At 45.2% G+C, this 19,350-nt stretch overlaps 1 protein-coding gene across 1 annotated transcript in view; it reads left to right on the forward strand.

The window, feature by feature from the left end:
• The window catches only part of LOC138749342 (pleckstrin homology domain-containing family O member 2-like), a 46,978-nt gene extending 28,423 nt beyond the window's left edge, over nt 1-18,555 (forward strand). The window contains exons 4-6 of the mRNA XM_069910551.1: nt 9,159-9,263; nt 13,134-13,232; nt 16,190-18,555. Of these exons, the coding sequence (XP_069766652.1) occupies nt 9,159-9,263; nt 13,134-13,232; nt 16,190-17,110 (1,125 nt within the window). The 3' untranslated portion in view covers nt 17,111-18,555. The remainder of the gene's footprint in view (nt 1-9,158; nt 9,264-13,133; nt 13,233-16,189) is intronic.
• The last annotated feature ends 795 nt before the right edge of the window (nt 18,556-19,350 follow it).

Consider the following 19,350-nt stretch of genomic DNA (forward strand, 5'->3'; position numbering starts at 1 on the left):
TGGAAGTCTCTAGGTCCACGGACGGTGGGGTGGGAAGGAGAGAAAGAGCAGAGATTGGCTTGAAGTTGCTGGAAGAGCCCTGTCGGAAGTAGGAGAATGTTGCAAAGAGAATGGGCTCTTTGTGATAGCTTCAGAGTGTGAATCATAGTGGGGGGGGGGGAGGTGGGGTTGGTAGAGAAGATGTGGCAGGTGGTGGAGACAGTTTTGTTCCCCTGAGCAGGACTGAGAAGATTCTCCCATCAGGTTAGGCCTTTATTCTTTGGAGTTTAGAAGATTAAGAGGTGATGTTATTGAGACATACAAGATCTTGAGGAGGCACTGGAAGGAGAGTCTTAAATGAAGTCACAAGAGGTAGATATCAGGGGAGTCACGTGATGGAGTAGTGGCCAGTTGGGAAAACCAGCCCTCTCCAGGAAAACAGGAAAAAAAGTTAGAAAAAGACAAAGCACAACAAAAATAAAATATAAGAAATAGAAGATAAAGTTACAGAGTAGAGAAGGAGGATGGCATCCAAGAAGGAGAAAATAAAAACAACTGGAATAAAAGAAGTAGAAAAATCTCCGAAGAAGAAAGAAGAAGGCCTTACCTGCACGAAGGAACAGGATGCTTTGGTGGCGAGGAGCGCCCGACTCCAGAGGTCAGTGCCTGCCCTACAAAGTTGCGACTCACCTGCCGGTGGACTACAAAAATGGCTCTCGGAACCAAACAAAAGTGCGCAACCAACGGAAACAAAGGAAAAAGAAGACACCGGTTGGAGGGGGGCCAAGCAGAGGAGCGGGCAGCCGCAGCGCAAACAGCTGAGGGATGCCCGACACCAGGGTGCTTAGCTGGAGGACGAGAAAGGCAGCAGAGAAGGGAGCGACGTGGGAGAGAGATGGAGAGACGACCGGCAAGAAGATCAACAGCAGGAGGCACAACAGAGGAGTAGCCCAAGAGGGGAGGACCAGCAACAAGAGGCCCAGCAACAAGAGGCCCGACAAAGAGATGCAAGTAGATCCACAGGAAAAACAGAAGAGCTACAGACACAAAGAAGAGAAGAAGAAGAAGACACAAACACAGGTACAGACACAGAAGAAGAGGATGAAGAAGACCAAGATCCTCACAGAAAAATAGAAGGTAAAACTGATGGACAAAGAGAAATAAAAGGAAAAACTGATGGTCAGAATATAGATAAAGTTTTTTTTAAGAACAAATGAGATCATTAAAAGAATGGTCATCATTAGAATTTAATGCAATTAAAAGGAAAATGAAAAGAACAGAAGATAAAATGCAAAGGTTTGAACTGGTAATGACAGAAATAGGGAAAAGAGTAGAGAATGTGGAAGAGCGGGAAACAGCTGTAGAAATGGAAGTAAATGACAAGAGAAAAATTGGAAGAAAGTGACAAAAAAATTAAAGAGACGCAAGAGTTATCTCAGAAAATTGATGTTGGAAAATTATAGTAGACGAAACAACATAAAAATAGTGGGCCTGAAGGAGCTGAAGAAAGCACAGACGTGAAGGAATTTATAAAAGGATGGATCCCAAAGGTCCTAGGAATGACAGAAATACAGGAAGAAATGGAAATAGAAAGGGCTCACAGAGCATTAGCTCTGAAACCACAGGCACATCTAAAACCAAGATCCATCTTAGTAAAATTTTTGAGATATACGACAAGAGAAAACATACTGGAATGGACAAGGAATAAAGTTAGAGAAGACAATAAACCATTGGAATACAAGGGTCAAAAAATATTTCTTTATCCAGACATAAGTTTTGAACTCTTAAAGAGGAGGAAGGAGTTTAATACCACAAAAACGATTTTATGGAAAAAAGGTTACAAATTCATGTTGAGACATCCAGCCATGCTTAAAATATTTATACCCGGGGAGCAAAACAGACTGTTCTCAGATCCGGAGGAAGCACAAGAATTCGCAGAATGTTTACAGGACAGATGAAGAGATGTAGCAAGAATGAAGAACGGCGATAAAGTATATATAAAGATGTAAAAACAATGTATATGTAAAGAACTAAAGAGGGAAAAGGGAAGGAAGGAATAAGGGGGGGGGAAAGAGAGCTTTGTTGTATGTGTAAAAAAAAAAAAGTTCTCTGGGGAGGGCTGGGGGGAGTGGGAATAACCGTTACTGTAAGATCAGTTGATGCTTGCGAGCAAGATCGCAATCCAAATGGAAAGGGGAGTTGTGGTTGCCCGACAAGGGATAAGGGGGAACTCAGAGAGGGGGGGAGCATTTGGAGTTATGGTATTATTGGCTGTGGGAATTGTTGGGGTATTTTATGTTTTAAATGTGTTGTCGTATATTGAGTTTAATAAGCGAAAACTAAGAGATGAGAATGGGAAAAAGGGGGATAGAGGTGGCAAGGAGGTGGAAAAGAGGTGTAAGCAAGATATAAGATAGCCACATTGAACTATATGACTAAACATTAATGGAATACATAATCAAATTAAAAGGAAGAGGCTACTAAATTTATTGAAGAAGGAAAAAATAGATATAACATTTGTGCAGGAAATGCATCGAACTGAAGAGGACCATAACAAATTAAATAGAGACTGGGTAGGACACGTAGCGGCAGCATCATATAATTCAAAAGCTAGAGGTGTAGCCATATTAGTTAACAAAAATGTACCAATCAAAATAGAGGAGGAAATAATAGATCCAGTAGGGAGGTATGTAATGATAAAGTGTCAGATATACTCAGAATTTTGGAATTTGCTCAATATATATGTGCCTAAGGAGGAGGATCAAAAGTTTATGCAGGATATTTTTTTGAAGATTCCAGACACACAAGGAAATATATTGATAGGAGGAGATTTTAACCTTAATTTGGATCCAATGTTGGATAAAACTGGACAAAAGACAAGCAAAAAGAGTAAAATAGCCAAATTTATGGTTAAATCAATGCAGGAAATGAAACTTAAAGATATATGGAGGAGGTAACACCCAAGAGAGAAGGAATATTCATATTATTCGAGTAGACACAAAACATACTCAAGGATTGATATGTTTTTGTTGTCAGCCCGTATTCAAGGGAGAGTTAGAAAAACTGAGTATAAAGCTAGATTACTATTAAATCATTTACCCCTGTTATTAGCAATAGAACTGGAGGACATCCCACCAAGAACATATAGATGGAGGTTAAATGCCAAATTAAAAAATATTTTGAAATAAACGCAGAATCAGTGAAAGATAATTTTATATTATGGGACGCAATGAAAGCCTTAATTAGAGGGCAGATAATAAGTTATGTGACTAAGATGAAAAAGGATTACAATCGGGAAATAGAACAGTTGGAAAGGGAGATAGTAAGTACAGAAAAGGAACTAGTAAAAAGGGATGATATAACGAAAAGGAGAGAATTGGCGGACAAAAAAATAATATACGAAACATTACAAACGTGCAAGGAGGAGAAGAACATAATGAAAACAAAGCAAAAGTATTACGAACTGGGAGAAAAAACAAAAAATATTAGCCTGGCAACTTAAAACCGAACAAGCTGAAGGCATCAAGGAAAAAGAACAAACAAATTACATATAACCCAATAGAGATTAATGAGAACATTAAGGAATTTTATGAACAATTATACCAAACCGAGAACGAGAGGAAAGATGATAAAATAGAGGAATTTTTAGCTAAAATTGAACTGCCGAAATTGCAAGAAGAGGAACAAAACAAACAAATAAAACCATTTGAAATAGAGGAAGTACAGGATATATTAAAAAAGCTACCGAACAATAAAACACCAGGAGAGGATGGATTTCCAATAGAATTCTATAAAACATTTAAAGAGTTATTAATTCCTCCTCTCCTGGAAGTAATGAACCAGGTAGAAGAAACACAAAACTTGCCAGATTCATGTCTTTTTTTTTTTTTTTTTTTCTTTGGCTTGGCTTCGCGGACGAAGATTTATGGAGGGGGTAAAATGTCCACGTCAGCTGCAGGCTCCTTTGTGGCTGACAAGTCCGATGCGGGACAGGCAGACACGGTTGCAGCGGTTGCAGGGGAAAATTGGTTGGTTGGGCTTGGGTGTTGGGTTTTTCCTCCTTTGCCTTTTGTCAGTGAGATGGGCTCTGCGGTCTTCTTCAAAGGAGGTTGCTGCCCGCCAAACTGTGAGGCGCCAAGATGCACGGTTTGAGGCGTTATCAGCCCACTGGCGGTGGTCAATGTGGCAGGCACCAAGAGATTTCTTTAGGCAGTCCTTGTACCTTTTCTTTGGTGCACCTCTGTCACGGTGGCCAGTGGAGAGCTCGCCATATAACACGATCTTGGGAAGGCGATGGTCCTCCATTCTGGAGACGTGACCCATCCAGCGCAGCTGGATCTTCAGCAGCGTGGACTCGATGCTGTCGACCTCTGCCATCTCGAGTACTTCGACGTTAGGCATGAAAGTGCTCCAATGGATGTTGAGGATGGAGCGGAGACAACGCTGGTGGAAGCGTTCTAGGAGCCATAGGTGGTGCCGGTAGAGGACCCATGATTCGGAGCCGAACAGGAGTGTGGGTATGACAACGTCTCTGTATACGCTTATCTTTGTGAGGTTTTTCAGTTGGTTGTTTTTCCAGACTCTTTTGTGTAGTCTTCCAAAGGCGCTATTTGCCTTGGCGAGTCTGTTGTCTATCTCATTGTCGATCCTTACATCTGATGAAATGGTGCAGCTGAGATAGGTAAACTGGTTGACCGTTTTGAGTTTTGTGTGCCCGATGGAGATGTGGGGGGGCTGGTAGTCATGGTGGGGAGCTGGTTGATGGAGGACCTCAGTTTTCTTCAGGCTGACTTCCAGGCCAAACATTTTGGCAGTTTCCGCAAAGCAGGACGTCAAGCGCTGAAGAGCTGGCTCTGAATGGGCAACTAAAGCGGCATCGTCTGCAAAGAGTAGTTCACGGACAAGTTTCTCTTGTGTCTTGGTGTGAGCTTGCAGGCGCCTCAGATTGAAGAGACTGCCATCCGTGCGGTACCGGATGTAAACAGCGTCTTCATTGTTGGGGTCTTTCATGGCTTGGTTCAGCATCATGCTGAAGAAGATTGAAAAGAGGGTTGGTGCGAGAACACAGCCTTGCTTCATGCCATTGTTAATGGAGAAGGGTTCAGAGAGCTCATTGCTGTATCTGACCCGACCTTGTTGGTTTTCGTGCAGTTGGATAATCATGTTGAGGAACTTTGGGGGACATCCGATGCGCTCTAGTATTTGCCAAAGCCCTTTCCTGCTCACGGTGTCGAAGGCTTTGGTGAGGTCAACAAAGGTGATGTAGAGTCCTTTGTTTTGTTCTCTGCACTTTTCTTGGAGCTGTCTGAGGGCAAAGACCATGTCAGTAGTTCCTCTCTTTGCGCGAAAGCCGTACTGTGATTCTGGGAGAATATTCTCGGCGACACTAGGTATTATTCTATTTAGTAGAATCCTAGCGAAGATTTTGCCTGCAATGGAGAGCAACGTGATTCCCCTGTAGTTGGAGCAGTCTGATTTCTCGCCTTTGTTTTTGTACAGGTTGATGATGGTGGCATCACGAAGATCCTGAGGCAGTTTTCCTTGGTCCCAACAAAGCTTGAAAAACTCATGCAGTTTGGCATGCAGAGTTTTGCCGCCAGCCTTCCAGACCTCTGGGGGGATTCCATCCATACCTGCTGCTTTGCCACTTTTCAGTTGTTCGATTGCCTTATATGTCTCATCCAGGGTGAGAACCTCATCCAGCTCTAGCCTTAGGGGCTGTTGAGGGAGCTGGAGCAGGGCGGAATCTTGGACTTTGCGGTTGGCACTGAAAAGAGATTGGAAGTGTTCTGACCATCGGTTGAGGATGGAGATCTTGTCGCTGAGGAGGACTTTGCCGTCTGAGCTGCGCAGCGGGCTTTGGACTTGGGGTGAGGGGCCGTACACAGCCTTTAGAGCCTCGTAGAAACCCCTGAAGTCGCCAATGTCCGCGCTGAGCTGGGTTCATTTGGCGAGGCTAGTCCACCACTCATTTTGGATCTCCCGGAGTTTGCGCTGAAGATGGCTGCATGCGCGACGGAAGGCTTGTTTCTTCTCTGGACAGGACGGCTTTGTAAGGTGAGCCTGGTGGGCAGCTCGCTTCTTTGCCAGCAGCTCCTGGATTTCCTGGCTGTTTTCGTCAAACCAGTCCTTGTTTTTCCTGGAGGAGAAGCCCAGTACCTCTTCAGTGGATTGCAGTATGGTAGTCTTCAACTGATCCCAGAGGGTTTCAGGGGACGGGTCTGTGAGGCGGGTTGCATCGTCGAGCTTTGCTTTGAGGTTTGCCTGGAAGTTTCCTCTCGCTTCGTCTGACTGCAGGTTTCCAACATTGAACCTCTTTCTGGGGGCTTTATTGTTCCTGGGCTTTGGCTTGAAGTGAAGGTTGAGCTTGCAGCGAACCAGCCGGTGGTCAGTGTGGCATTCTGCGCTAGGCATGACCCTGGTGTGAAGCACATCTCGTTTGTCACTGTCTCGCACCAGGATGTAGTCCAGGAGGTGCCAGTGTTTGGATCGGGGATGCATCCAGGTGGTCTTAAGGCTGTCCCTCTGCTGAAAAAGGGTGTTTGTAATGACAAGCCGCTGTTCTGCGCAGAGCTCCAACAGGAGGCGACCATTGTCGTTGCACTTGCCGACGCCATGCTTGCCCAGGATTCCTGGCCACGTTTCTGAGTCTTTGCCGACACGAGCGTTGAAGTCGCCCAGGATGACAACCTTGTCGGCTGTAGGGGTGCGTTGGATGAGGTTGCGCAGGTCGGTGTAGAACTTGTCCTTTTCTGCTGGTTCCGCCTGGAGGGTTGGAGCATAGACACTGATGAGGGTGATGTGACGCTTGTTTTGAAGTGGGAGTCGCATGGACATGATTCGGTCCGAGAGGCCTGTCGGAAGGTTTTTGAGTTTGGAGGCAATGAAGCTCTTGACCATGAAGCCTACACCAGATAGGCGTCGTTCATCCGAAGGCTTGCCAGACCAGTAGAGTGTGTAGCCCGCGCCGCGTTCTTGGAGGCTGCCTACATCTGCCAGGCGGACTTCACTGAGAGCGGCTATGTCGATGTCAAGTCTGAGGAGTTCATGTGCAATGAGGGCAGACCGACGTTCAGGTCGGTGGCTGTCAGCCTTGTCTAGCATGGTTCTGATGTTCCAGCATGCTAGCTTGAGTTTGTGAGCATCTTTTGAGGGCGAGGACGTGGAGGGGGAGGACGTGGAGGGGGAGGACGTGGACCTGTCCTCGGGCCTGCGCAAAGGAGCTTTTAGGTGGAGTGCAGTGCGCGCAGTACTGGCCCCACCCTTTACACCCATGGTTCGTGTGCCGTGGCCAAGCAAGCTGGGACGTGGCAGCGAGGTCCTTGGGTCGTAGGTTTTATATCGGAGTGGCCTTCTCCTATGCAGGTTTCTTACCCGGGCTGGAGGGGCCTGCCTCCCCTCCTAGGTCGGTCCATACTGCCCGGACCGGGGCCGAGGCAACACTAGAACATTTACAAATGAACAATGTGCTAATAAAGGGGGAAGATATGTACGCCAGAAATTGGATTCAATTTCTCCTTGTATTGTTCTAAGGCAAATTTTTTAAACCATCGACCTCTTCATGGAATCCTTGATCTCCCATGGACCCCCAAGCATGTAAAATAAATATTATCAACGATAACTTTCTCAATAGCCCCTTGGATAGCGCCATTGACTCCCAGGGGTGAATTTCGACCACTTTGCCGACTCGTGTTCTAAGGGCTGGGTGTTTTATCAACGTTAGCATAGAAATCACAGAAAAGTTGCACGGCAGAATGAGGCCGTTTCGCCCATTGCAGAGGGGATTTACCAGGATGCCGCATGGATTGGAGAACGTCTCATACTAAGGGAGGTTGACAGAAGTGGGGCTTTTCTCTTTGGAGTGGCGAAGGACGAGTGGTGACTCAATAGAGGTATATGAGGGGCTTGGACAGCTCCTTTTCCCCTGGGGTGACAATAGCAACTACTAGAGGACATCTGTTTAAAGTGAGTGGAGAAAAGGGGAAATGTCAGAGGTGAGTTTTTTTTTATACGCAGACAGTGGTGGGTGCCTGAAATGCCTGGCCAGGGGAGGTGGTGGGGGTTGGTGTGTAATGGAGTCATTTAAAAGACTCTTGGACAGGCATGTGGACGCAAGAAAAAATGGAGAGTTATAGGGAAAAATTTGTATGCTGTGGAGTAGGTTTCCATAGGTCGGCACAATGTTCTGGGCTGAAGGGCCTGTACTGTGCTGTAATGTTCTATCTTCTGCTCATTAAAATTAAAGAGCTACCCTGCCATAATCCCACCTTTCAGCTCCAGACCCTACCCTTCCAAAACTGTTTGCATCTGATGAGAACGTCTGCCTGTCCAAACTTTCAGGCGGTAAGTTCCTGAGCCACGGATGACAAAAAGATTCAATTTTTCTTACTCCAATCCTTTCACTAGTTAATTCAAACCTGTTGCCCTTGGGGTTTTTTTATATATAAACCCTGTGACGGCGCACATCTCTTGGAGCGAACTGCCCCCGCTTGTATCGCCGCGCTGGCGGGGCAGCTGCAGGAAGATGGCGCCGTCGGGGCTTGCTGATTGCCTCATGGCTGAGGCCGCAGCTCACGCCCCCAGGCAACGGGATGACAGCATCGCCACGCGGGGCGGAAATCCCATTTGACCTTAAAGGGGCACATGCGGAATTCAAATAAACAGTTCAGCTGAAACCTCCACTGGGTCCTGTGGTGTGTTTCTGTGTGTGTAGCAGCCGCTACAACCCTTTGGATAAGGGAAATAGCTCCTTATTCCTTGCACTACCTCAGCCCCTCATAAATGTATGTATCTCGTGGGGTTCCCCCTCAGCCTCCCATCCTTGTACCCTCACCAGTGTAATCTTATCCTTGAAATGGTGATCAGTATCAGTGTTCCAACTAGTGTTGTGTCTAGTTCTAGTGTATCATTGTATCCTACTAATTAAGGGTTTTATTTACATTTATTGACTTGCTAACGTTAAGGATCTGCAGAATTACACCCCAAGATCCACTTCTTTGTTCATACCTCTCAATGTCCTGGCATTTACTATCCATTCCCTTGCATGGTTTCCCCTTTAAATACACCATTTTGCACCTCTCCAGATTGAGCCCCATTCGGCACTTTTCTGCACAACGAACCAAACCATCTTGAAGAAAGAGTGAAAGGTGAACTGAGCCCTTCCAATTCTTGTTTTTCAGGTGCCCGAACCAAAGTTTCAAGTTCCAAATGCTGAAGAAAAGGATTTGTGGCTCGCTGCCTTAAATGAAGCAATCAAACAATCCAACTATGAACAGTTTGATCAGGTGATTGTTGCCATTGGCCGTAAGATGCTGTGCGGGGGAGGGGGGGATTGGTAATCAATTTGCTCCAGTGGGTATCAATCTAGAAAAGGGTCTCAGTTCCAAATGTTTCTCTCCACGGATGCTGCCTGACCCATCGGGTCCTTCCAGCCTCTCACTCTTTGCTTAACATTTCAGCATCTGCTGTCTCCCATGCGCAAACGTGCAAGAAAGTCTCCAGATGCTTTGGTTGCGTGCAAATCACAAAAGTGCTGTGGAAATTCCCCAGGCCACACAACATCTATAGAAGGCAGTATGAGCATCTCACAGATTAGTGGTTCTCAACCTTTTTCTTTCCACTCACATACCATTTTAAGCAATCCCTATGCTACCGGTGCTCTGTGATTAGAAAGGGATTACTTAAGGTGGGATGTGGGTGGAAAGAAAAAGGTTGAAAACTGACTGGTTGGCTGGACCCTGCGGGAGCGCTGCATCTCCGCTCCCCGTGGGTCCACACCAGCGGCAGCACTGTCGTCACAGCTGCTCTGGTGCCGCCGCCCAGATAATCAGTAGATCTGCCTGGCGGCCAGGTTAGGAATTGAAATCTAAAAATATGTACTCACCACAGTGAAAACAGTAAATGGCAGTGTTATCACATGATTTAACGCAAGCAAGTATTCTCACTTTCCAGTTTCACTTCCCAGGGACTTGCCAATCTTGCCTTGTTATGCACAGGACCGGGCCTCACAGACTTAAAGTGATGGAGCCAGGTATAGAAGATGCAGGAAGAAACTTTCCTAATGCATTTGGGCTCTGGAGTTCAACTGCATTGTTGCCAAAGCTGGCAGTCACTGCAGTGCAGGAATTCAAAACAATTCTAGGATGGTGACATGCAAATGCAGGCCTGTGATCCCAAGGAGTTTGTCGAGAAACCCCATTGCTCCCATTCCCCTGCTTATCTGTGAGGCTCTGAGTGTAATACTCAGTCAAATGCTCATAGAATTCCCCTTGCACCAGATTGCCACTGTTTAACTGTGTGTAAGAAAGCTTCCCATACCCCTTTCACCATGAAGGCTGTGTTGCCTTGTCCTTGAACTCTTCATATGGGAATAGCTTCCCTCTGTTTACTTCATCTAAGCACATTCTGATCTCGTACACCTCCATCTAATCTAAACTTCCAAGGAGAACATTAGTCTAACCTTGTGGTTAAAATCCTGGATCTGTTGCGGTAAATATTTTAAAAATCTTCTCCAGGTCGTGTAAAGTTAAATGAGCCGAGTGAGATGAAACACTCCGTAATACTCCAGCTGTTCCCGAACTAGTTCTTTTTTTTTACAACAAATGTTCTGTATAATTTACATGATTCCAAGCAAACTTCAGATGCTGAAAATTTGAAATTAAAATAGAACATGCCCCTTAATGGGCAGGCAGCATCTGGGAAGAGAGAAAGAGCGTTCACACTTCGGGCCAATGAAGTTTCTTCTTCCTCAAGGCTGACTGACCTCTGAGTGTTTCCAGCACTTTGGGATGTTGGTTTTGTTCTCCATTGGTGGTTCCCAGATCCCCACATACTTCACAATCACGCGTCAGTAATTTACTCATCGACCATACAGAAAACACGGTGGTTTGGCTTCTGGCTCCTTGTGTAATATTTGCTACCTCAGGAAGTTCCCACCCTCTTGTCCCCTCACCAGGGCTCTGGTTCCCACTCTCCCCCCATCCCCTCACTGGGGCTCAGTTCCTGCACTCACTGGAGCTCTGATTCCCACCTTCATTGTCCCCTCACCAGCGATCTGATCCCACCTTCCCTGTGCCCTCACTGGGAGCCGCCGTCCCCACCTTCCCCGACCCACTCTGGGATCCAATTCCCATCCTCAACGTCTCCTCACTGGGACCCCTGGCTCCTTGTCCAATCACCAGGACCCCTAGTTCCTTGTCCAATCACTGGACTCCTGGCTCCTTGTCCAATCACTGGACTCCTGGCTCCTTGTCCAATCACTGGACTCCTGGCTCCTTGTCCAATTACTGGACTCCTGGCTCCTTGTCCAATCACTGGGCCCCTGGCTCCTCGTCCAATCACTGGGCCCCCGGCTCCTTGTCCGGTCTTCGGGACCCCAGCTCCTCGTGGATTCACCAGGACCCCGGCTCCTCATCCAATCACCGGGACCCTTTCTCATCTAGTCACTGGGACCCTGGCTCCTCATCCAATCACCAGGACCCTGGCTCCCTGACCAATCACATGCTCCCTTGATACCTTCCTATTTCTGTTTCCTGCGTTCCCTTTAAAGTCAACATCACTAAATGTGTCATTTCATTAAAAGGCAAAGTATTAATAAAACCTTCCAATAATGTGGAAAATCTGCTAGCCTGGCACTGCCAAAATCCCGAATGAATCCTTTACAAACCACGCTCTCAATCACATTTGGAGATTTATGGTCACATTTCCCATTGTTAACTTTTAGCTGCTATTTTACTCACATTAAAAACTACTCGCCCTGGCACTCCCTGATGGACCCTCCGTCCACAACCCTGAGTCCTTCAGCCAATTTCTTTACTATTTTACACCTGGCCCGTTTATTTCACAGGCCTCCATTTACCTGCTGTGTGAGACTTTTATCTGATATCTTCAGAAAATCTTTGGTGGAAGATATAGAAAGTAGTGACACAGGTTGGCAAGGGGGTGAAGAAGGCTTTTTTTGTCCCGCTTGGCTTCATCTAGCAGAGCACTGAGAACAGGGTCAGGGACATCACGCTCCAACTGTGCAAGATGTTGGTGAAACCAGACTTGGGGCAGCGTGCGCAGTTCGAGTTACCCAGCCACTTAGCTGAAAAGGGGTGCAGAAAACATTCACGAGAATGTTACTGGGGCTTGAATTCCAGGGAGAAGCTGGATAGGCCGAGACTTCTCTCACTGGGGCTTAGGAAGCGAAGGGAGGTTACAGAGAATCCCCATTATCCAGTGCCTTCGGGGAACGCGGATGCCGGAAATGCATATTTTCTGGTTGACCGAGATTCACTGTGACAATATGCATTAAGAATACACTGTTCAAAAGACAGTGCGAAGTGTAAAATTATATGAAAAATATCAGTGTTGTAGTCTTTAATTATGAAAAGTTCACTTTAATGAGGTAATTTCCATAACTTTTAAAAATTTAAATTTGAACCCCAGTCGCTGGTCTGTGATGATGTTGCACTAACCACGAAGCTAAACTGTGTTATCATCATAATTTTAAACTTGCATATTTTTACAAATCGTATATGCCAATTATAGGACGATCCAAAACTTTAAAATGTCTCCTCAAAATTGGGTAATCTTAAACACCGGGTCTAAAATCCAAATCTTGGCAGCGAAGTCCCAGCACCTCCCCCTCCATATCCTATCTCCGCTGGCTCTGCCTTGAATGTCCCGGTCAGGCCCTAGGCACACTCTACCACGTTCCTCGCACCGACCGACAACCCAACTGACCTCTGCGCAAGTGTCCCGCTCAAGCTCTTCGAACAACTTCCTCGCGCTGGCAACCTGACTCACCTCCATGCAAGTGTCCCGGTCAGGCCCTGGGCGCACTCCACCACCGTCCTCGCGCTGACAACCCGGCTCACCTCCACGCAAGTGGCGACAGCGAAAAGGAGGCACATTGAGGGGCGTTGCTAGTTCAGCAGGGAAAACCTGCGCATATCCAACAAAGTCTCAGTGCTCCCCCCGCGGGGTTCGTCTTATTTATTCCAAAGTATTTATTTATTTCCTTGCCTTTGTTGTCGGTTGTTTGAGTTTCTGGTTGATTGAATTCCAGGTAACAGGGATTCCACTGTAAAATCGTGGGTGCACGGTATAGATAATGTAAATAGTCATGGTTATTCCCAGGTTAGGGGAGTGTAAGACATGTTTGTGCTTAGGTTACAGTGGACGAAAAGAATTCTCTGGATCACTTGACGCGTAACAGAGTGAAAATAAACCACACCAGAAGACCACCAACCAGACAACATCGGCGAGAAGTGAGTTTATCTGAAAGCTGTAAAATGAAGAATTTCCATGTGTGGACTGTATACGTTCTCTTATCAAAAAAAAATCAGGAAATGTTAATGAAAACACTGACTCAGCCTGCATTTTAGAGTATTAAGGGTTAAATGTACACAATGTTATGTAAGAATTTTGTAATCAAAATCCACAACCTACTGCAGCCAAATGAGAACTTTATACGACAGCATTGAACAAGACCCTGCGACATTGGCCAAAAACACCCTCTGTTCCCAGTTTTATTTCCTTCCTCGTGGCCCACCCATCTGGAATATGCTTGGGGGAAATAGGTCAGAAATCATTCACTTCAACACCCAAATGTCACTCTGCGATCCAGTGGCTTGTGCAGAGTCAAACTTTTCCTCTTTTATAAGGATGTGAATTGTAAGGAATTTTGTTTTAACTTTTTGGACTCCGTGTACCGGTTTTCCAGGACTGGTTTTACACCCAACCACCAGCTGGTTTGTACTGCTGTCCGCACTGTAGTTTACACATGGACCCATATTACGAAAGGTTAAAAATGGCCAGAGTCCAAAGGGTTTTAAATTAGCTTTGTTGGCTTGTTCCATTCCCTGTAACTGAGCCATCGTCTGCTGTTCTCAAACTCAGCGGAGATTTCTCGACCTCTCCATGTGTCATTGCAACAACTAGCAGTATGGCATTTTAATGAGATTTACGAACTTTTAGACCGTTTGGAAGACCATAGAACCTTTCGAGCAAAATGTCTGCTGAAGATGGGGTGTGCCTGGAGTTGATATTCAGGATTGGAAATCCCATCTCTCAGGAAGATTTCGTACTTGGAACCCAAAATTAAATGAATAAGCTTTGTCACATCAGTTCATTAAAAGGGCCACAGGCTTTAGGAATCTGAAACCCAAACAGAGCCGGTGAAGTATTTATGGTGAGAGCAGAGAATAAACAATTCAGGAATGGACCCCTGAGATAAAAGTTGCTGCACTTTAGCAACCGGCAGTAACATAAGAAACTGAACCACCTCTGCACCACTTTCCTCCTCCTTATCAGTTCTTTTCCTGTCTAAAATATCTGTCAAATCAGTTTCATCCATGCACTGAGCCCTCTTGCGCAGGGAGTTCCATAGGTTCACTGCTTTCTGGGTAAAGAAATTTCTCCACAGCTCTGCCTGACTTACTGATTCCTTGTATTTGCAACCTTGACCCCTGGTTCTAGATCTCCAATGGGGGAAGACTTCTGCTGAGCCCGATTGAACATAGTCCATAATTTCATAATCATTTCATAATCAATCAACAAATAGCTTTGGTATGGCTGGTGTTACAAGCCCAGAGGACTCCAGAAGCCAGCAGCAATAGAAATTCACCAAGACAAATGGTTACTTAAACAAAAATTGCTTTTAATTTTCTTTACACATAAAAACAGGATCAATCTTTAATTTATTACTATTAACTTAACCCTCTTCTAATTTTAAGTGCACGTGTATGTAATGTGTATATGTTCAGGAAAGATCTGTTTCACTGTCCAATCATTCTCTTTTCACTTTTCCAAGTTCACTGGTATCAGACAATTTTTATCCTGTGCACAGAATTTAACATTTATAAAGTCTTCAGGATCTGGTGCTCAAAGTTAAGTGGTTACCACTCAGGAAGATTCTTGTTGGTTTCAGAGAGAAATTTGTTGCTCGTTGGACACACACAAACTGATTTCCTCCAATCAGTCACTTCAGTGTCTTGCTGAAGAAACTTGCCCCATCATGGGTTTTCCGAATGATCACCTCTTCTTCCAGGTCACCGCAGAGTTCCTCTTGTTTCCCTTAGTTCAGGAGAAACACTCTAGCCAGTCATTTCCTCTTGTAAGGACTATTAGGGTTTTGAACAGGCTGAACTCAGAACTCGCAACCTGTCTTCAAAATGGGGTTTTCAACAAACCTGCCAGCTTGCCATGTTGCAGCATCAAAAGCTACTGTAGAACTGACCACCCCCCCCCCCCCTCTCTCTCCAAAAGAGAAATGACCTGTTTGTTTTTTCCTCTCTCTGCTTGTAAAAACCAAATGAACTTTCCGAAGGCTCCAATCCCAATTTTCAAAAGATCTTATCAGTTTCTGAGCCTGGACATGATCAACTTTATGTGCCATTTGCATCTCCTTTCCAAAGCAGTTCCATTGTCTCTGCAAAGTCACTGGTGACACAATGTCTCACTTCTGCATTTTAAATAAGATCTCTTTTGTTCCTCTGTTTGTGAAGTGTAACCTAAACTAAACCCCCCCCCCACAACCTATCTCTTTTAAAGACATATTTTACCCATAACTATTCTGATATATCCCGTAATACTGGTTAGATTGCCTTGGTCAGCAATAAGTATTATTTTTATATTGAGCCTATATTTGGCATGGAAGCAGAAATTCCAACCCCCCCTGTGAACCTTGCCCTTGTGCGTGTTCTTCACCCAAATTGTTTCAGGGATGAGAAGTGAAACAGCAAAATCTATAGACACTGTGGTTTAAGTAAAAACATGATGCTGGAGAAACTCAGCAGGTCAAACAGCGCCCTTTATGTAGCAAATATAAAAGATACAGAACAGATGTTTCAAGCTTGAGCCCTTCATCAAAATGTAGGCAGGTGCCTGGTTCATTGGTTCTGTATTTTTATCTTTGCTACCTAAAGGACAGTGTTTGACCTGCTGAGTTTCTCCAGCATTTTGTGTTTATACTTCAATCGCGGTGTCTGCGGACTTTCCTGTTTTACTCCTATTTGTAGGGATTGCTGCTGTTAAAAACATAGTCAGGCAGCTTGTATGGATTCACACATGATTCATCGGCTCCTCCAGAGATAGCCTGGTCAAGTTTGTTGTTGGCTAAGTGCACTGTTCCTCTCTCTCTCTCTCTCTCTCTCTCTCTCTCTCACTCTCTCTCTCTCTCTCTCTCTGTGTCAATGAGCTCTAATCATTTCTTTTCCAATGGTAGGTTGCCACTGCTGTGTCTGATGGAATGCAGAGATTGGAACTTGGTGCTCAGGATCTCATTGAAGACTCCACAAATGAAGGGAACTCAAAGAGAAAAGTTGTTGACCACACTAACAAGAACATGCCTATCCTTGTGCCTAAGGCCAAACCCAGACACTTAAAAGTTGACGATGGCTTGGAGGTGACAGTCAACCAGACCAAGGAGCTGGGGAGCAAGGAGGGTGTGGAATGGGAGAGCAAGCAGCCAGCGGCCACGGAGATCGAGGAGCAGGAGGGCGAGGAGCCGGCGTCCACGGAGGACAAGGAACAGGAGAATGATGGGGAGCTAGTGACCGATGAGGGCTTGGAAGATGTTCTATCGGAAACTGTTTCTCAAAGCCCAGAAGGTGGAAGTGAGCCTGAACTCCAGGCACATGTATCCAAGGACGATGAAGAAAAGAAGCTGTCTTCCAAAACAAACAGTGTTATCTTACTTTCTAAAGCAAATCTATCCAGAGTTAAATGTTCTTCCTTGGGGGATATCTTATCAGACTCCAAACCAGAAGGAGCAAAGAAAGAATTTAAGGCTTATTATGCTGACCTAAAGAATACAAATGTGGCAAAAATGGAAGGTGAAATAGCACTGGAGCTAAAAGTAACCGAGAAACTTCTCCAACAAGTGTCTAACTCTAAGGTCTGGAGTCTGGGTGATGGCACACGGGATGAGCACCATCCTCAGAGTGAGGTGGCAAAAGACGGCCAGTCGACTCAGAGTGCCGCTTACTTCTTAAACGAAGCTATGGCTAAGTGGTCAGAGGCAGACAGAGTCTTGCAGGAACTTAAAGGCTTTAAGGAAGTGTGCAAGAATTCAGAGGCGGTGACCCTGGAGGAAAAAGAGAGACTCAAAAACCTGTTGGCCGTCCACAGAAGAAGTGCGCCGTAGATTTGGATGTGTGGCGACGAAGAATGCCAAGGCATAAAACTGGTGGCCATACGAATTGGAATGCCCCAGTCTGGATCCAGGTTTTATTACGTTGTGTTAAATTTGTTTGTAGAAGTTGGACGGGAAGTGAAAGACTTGTGAACAGATGACCAAGAGCTTCTGTGATGAAGTGATGGATTCTTTTTGTACAGTATTGAGCTGATGGACTGATGATTCCACTGGGGTTATGCTAATCACCAGCTTGACTGCTATGGAGAGTCAAACATTTTGCACATGCTCAGTTTTGTTTTTGCCTTTTAGCCAAAAAGAGCTTCCTCTTTTTTTTAAAAAAAATGGCTCTTATCTTGCTCTGACCTTGTTGTTTCAAGTCTGGCTTTTCCTGCTGTGTTGCTCCACTCTGATGTAGAGTAAACGCAGGGGGATTTAGAGCTCCTAACTGCATGCGGCATGTCCCTTCCTGTATTGTCGAACAGTATGATGAAGGCTGTTGCAACAGATTTCTTTCCAGCAGTGGTGGTGTCAGTGGGGCGAGCGGAAGGTTTGCCTGTGAAGGGAAGACACAACACTGGAGAAAACTCAGCAGGTCAGTGTCCTTCAAGTAGCAAAGGTAAAAATAAATAACGGGCATTTTGTGCTCGAGCCCTTCATTAAGGTATTGAAATACATCGGCAGTGTCCGAATAAAAGGGAGGGGTAGCTGGGTGAATAGAGAGGGAAGGGGGTGGAGAGCTGACAGGGACCAGGGAAGGGAGGGGGAAAGGCGAGCAGTTCAGCAGAAACCATTTTTATCTTTTAAATTGTTTAAAACCAGGCAGTGATGCAATTGCACAGGATACATCCTCTGTAGTTTTTGCCATAGTTCAGGCGTCTGCTTACATTTTGCTCAGACCTTAATGAAGGGCTCAAGCCCGAAACGTTGGTTCTGTGCCTTTATCTTTGCTACATGAAGGACGCTGTTTCTCCAGCGTTCTGTTTATACGCCAACTACGGTGTCTGCAGACTTCCGTGTTTTGCTTCTTGCTAGTGAAGGAAGCAGCCTGTGAATGTCTAATCCTCACCAGGCTTGAAGGCATTTAAGTTCAAAGCTCTGTAACCATTGAAATATGAATGTAATGTTACTGACTTCTGTTCTCCAATCAGTATTTGAGTTACCACAAGTATTACTGTATTCCGATAACTGCATTCTCCAGACAATATTTGTATTTCTGTGAACTCCGATTATTTTTACTTCCAGTATTAATATTTAAGCAAAAAAAACACACACACAAAGACTGTCTTCGCATACACCCAATGGAATGTTTTTTATATATCCTACCAATTAACACTGGCTTGTTGCTTAATTTATATTTTAACCGTTTATATTTTTCTGTAATGGGGGATTCATGCCATGAAATAATGTGGAAATGTTTCAAAATAAAATGGCATCCTGTCACCTGCAATTTTAAATGTATCGTTTTTATATTGAATGGTTTGGGATGGGCAGAACTTGAAATGCTTTGGCGCGACGGGGAATCAATGTAATCTAGTTTTTATTTTGCCTGTACCGCCGTAACTGTTCCGCCCAGCGAACTTTGAACTGTTGGTGTAAACTCAAGATTACAATTGTCCGTGAATTAATTCTTGCAATGGTTAAGTTCATGTGGCCTTGTTCCCCTGTGATGGTTAAGACACTCTTGCGTGTCCACCTGGTGGGACCACAGTTTTAACATCTCAGCTGAAGAAAATCACCATCCTTCTTGATGCACTCCCTCAGTACTGTAGGAAGAAAGGGAGGTGAAGCCATGCAGAGAGAGTTGAGAAAGTGAGGACTATAAGACGTAGAGGCAGAATTGGGCTATTTGGCCCATTGAGACTTCTCCGTCATTTGAACCATTTTTCTTCTCAACCCCATTTTCCTGCCTTCTCCCTGTAACCTTTGACACCTTTAAATTATCAAGAACCTTTCAATCTCTGCTTTAAATTTACCTAATGACCTGGCCTCCACGGCCGTCCATGCCAACATATTCCACATTCACCCCCCCTCCTCCCGGCTGAAGAAACTTCCCATTTCTGTTCTGAAGAAACATCCTTTTTTTCTAAGGCTATGCCCTCTGGCCATACACCCTCCCACTGCTGGAAGCATCCTCTCCATGGCCATATTACATCTTTGCATTTATATTCTAGTTCGTATGAAATGAATGCTAACATTACATTTGCCTTCTTTACTACCTATTCAGCCTGCAAGTTATCCTTTAGGGAATC

Source organism: Narcine bancroftii, chromosome 14 (genome assembly GCF_036971445.1).
Source record: "Narcine bancroftii isolate sNarBan1 chromosome 14, sNarBan1.hap1, whole genome shotgun sequence".
Lineage (NCBI taxonomy): Eukaryota > Metazoa > Chordata > Chondrichthyes > Torpediniformes > Narcinidae > Narcine > Narcine bancroftii.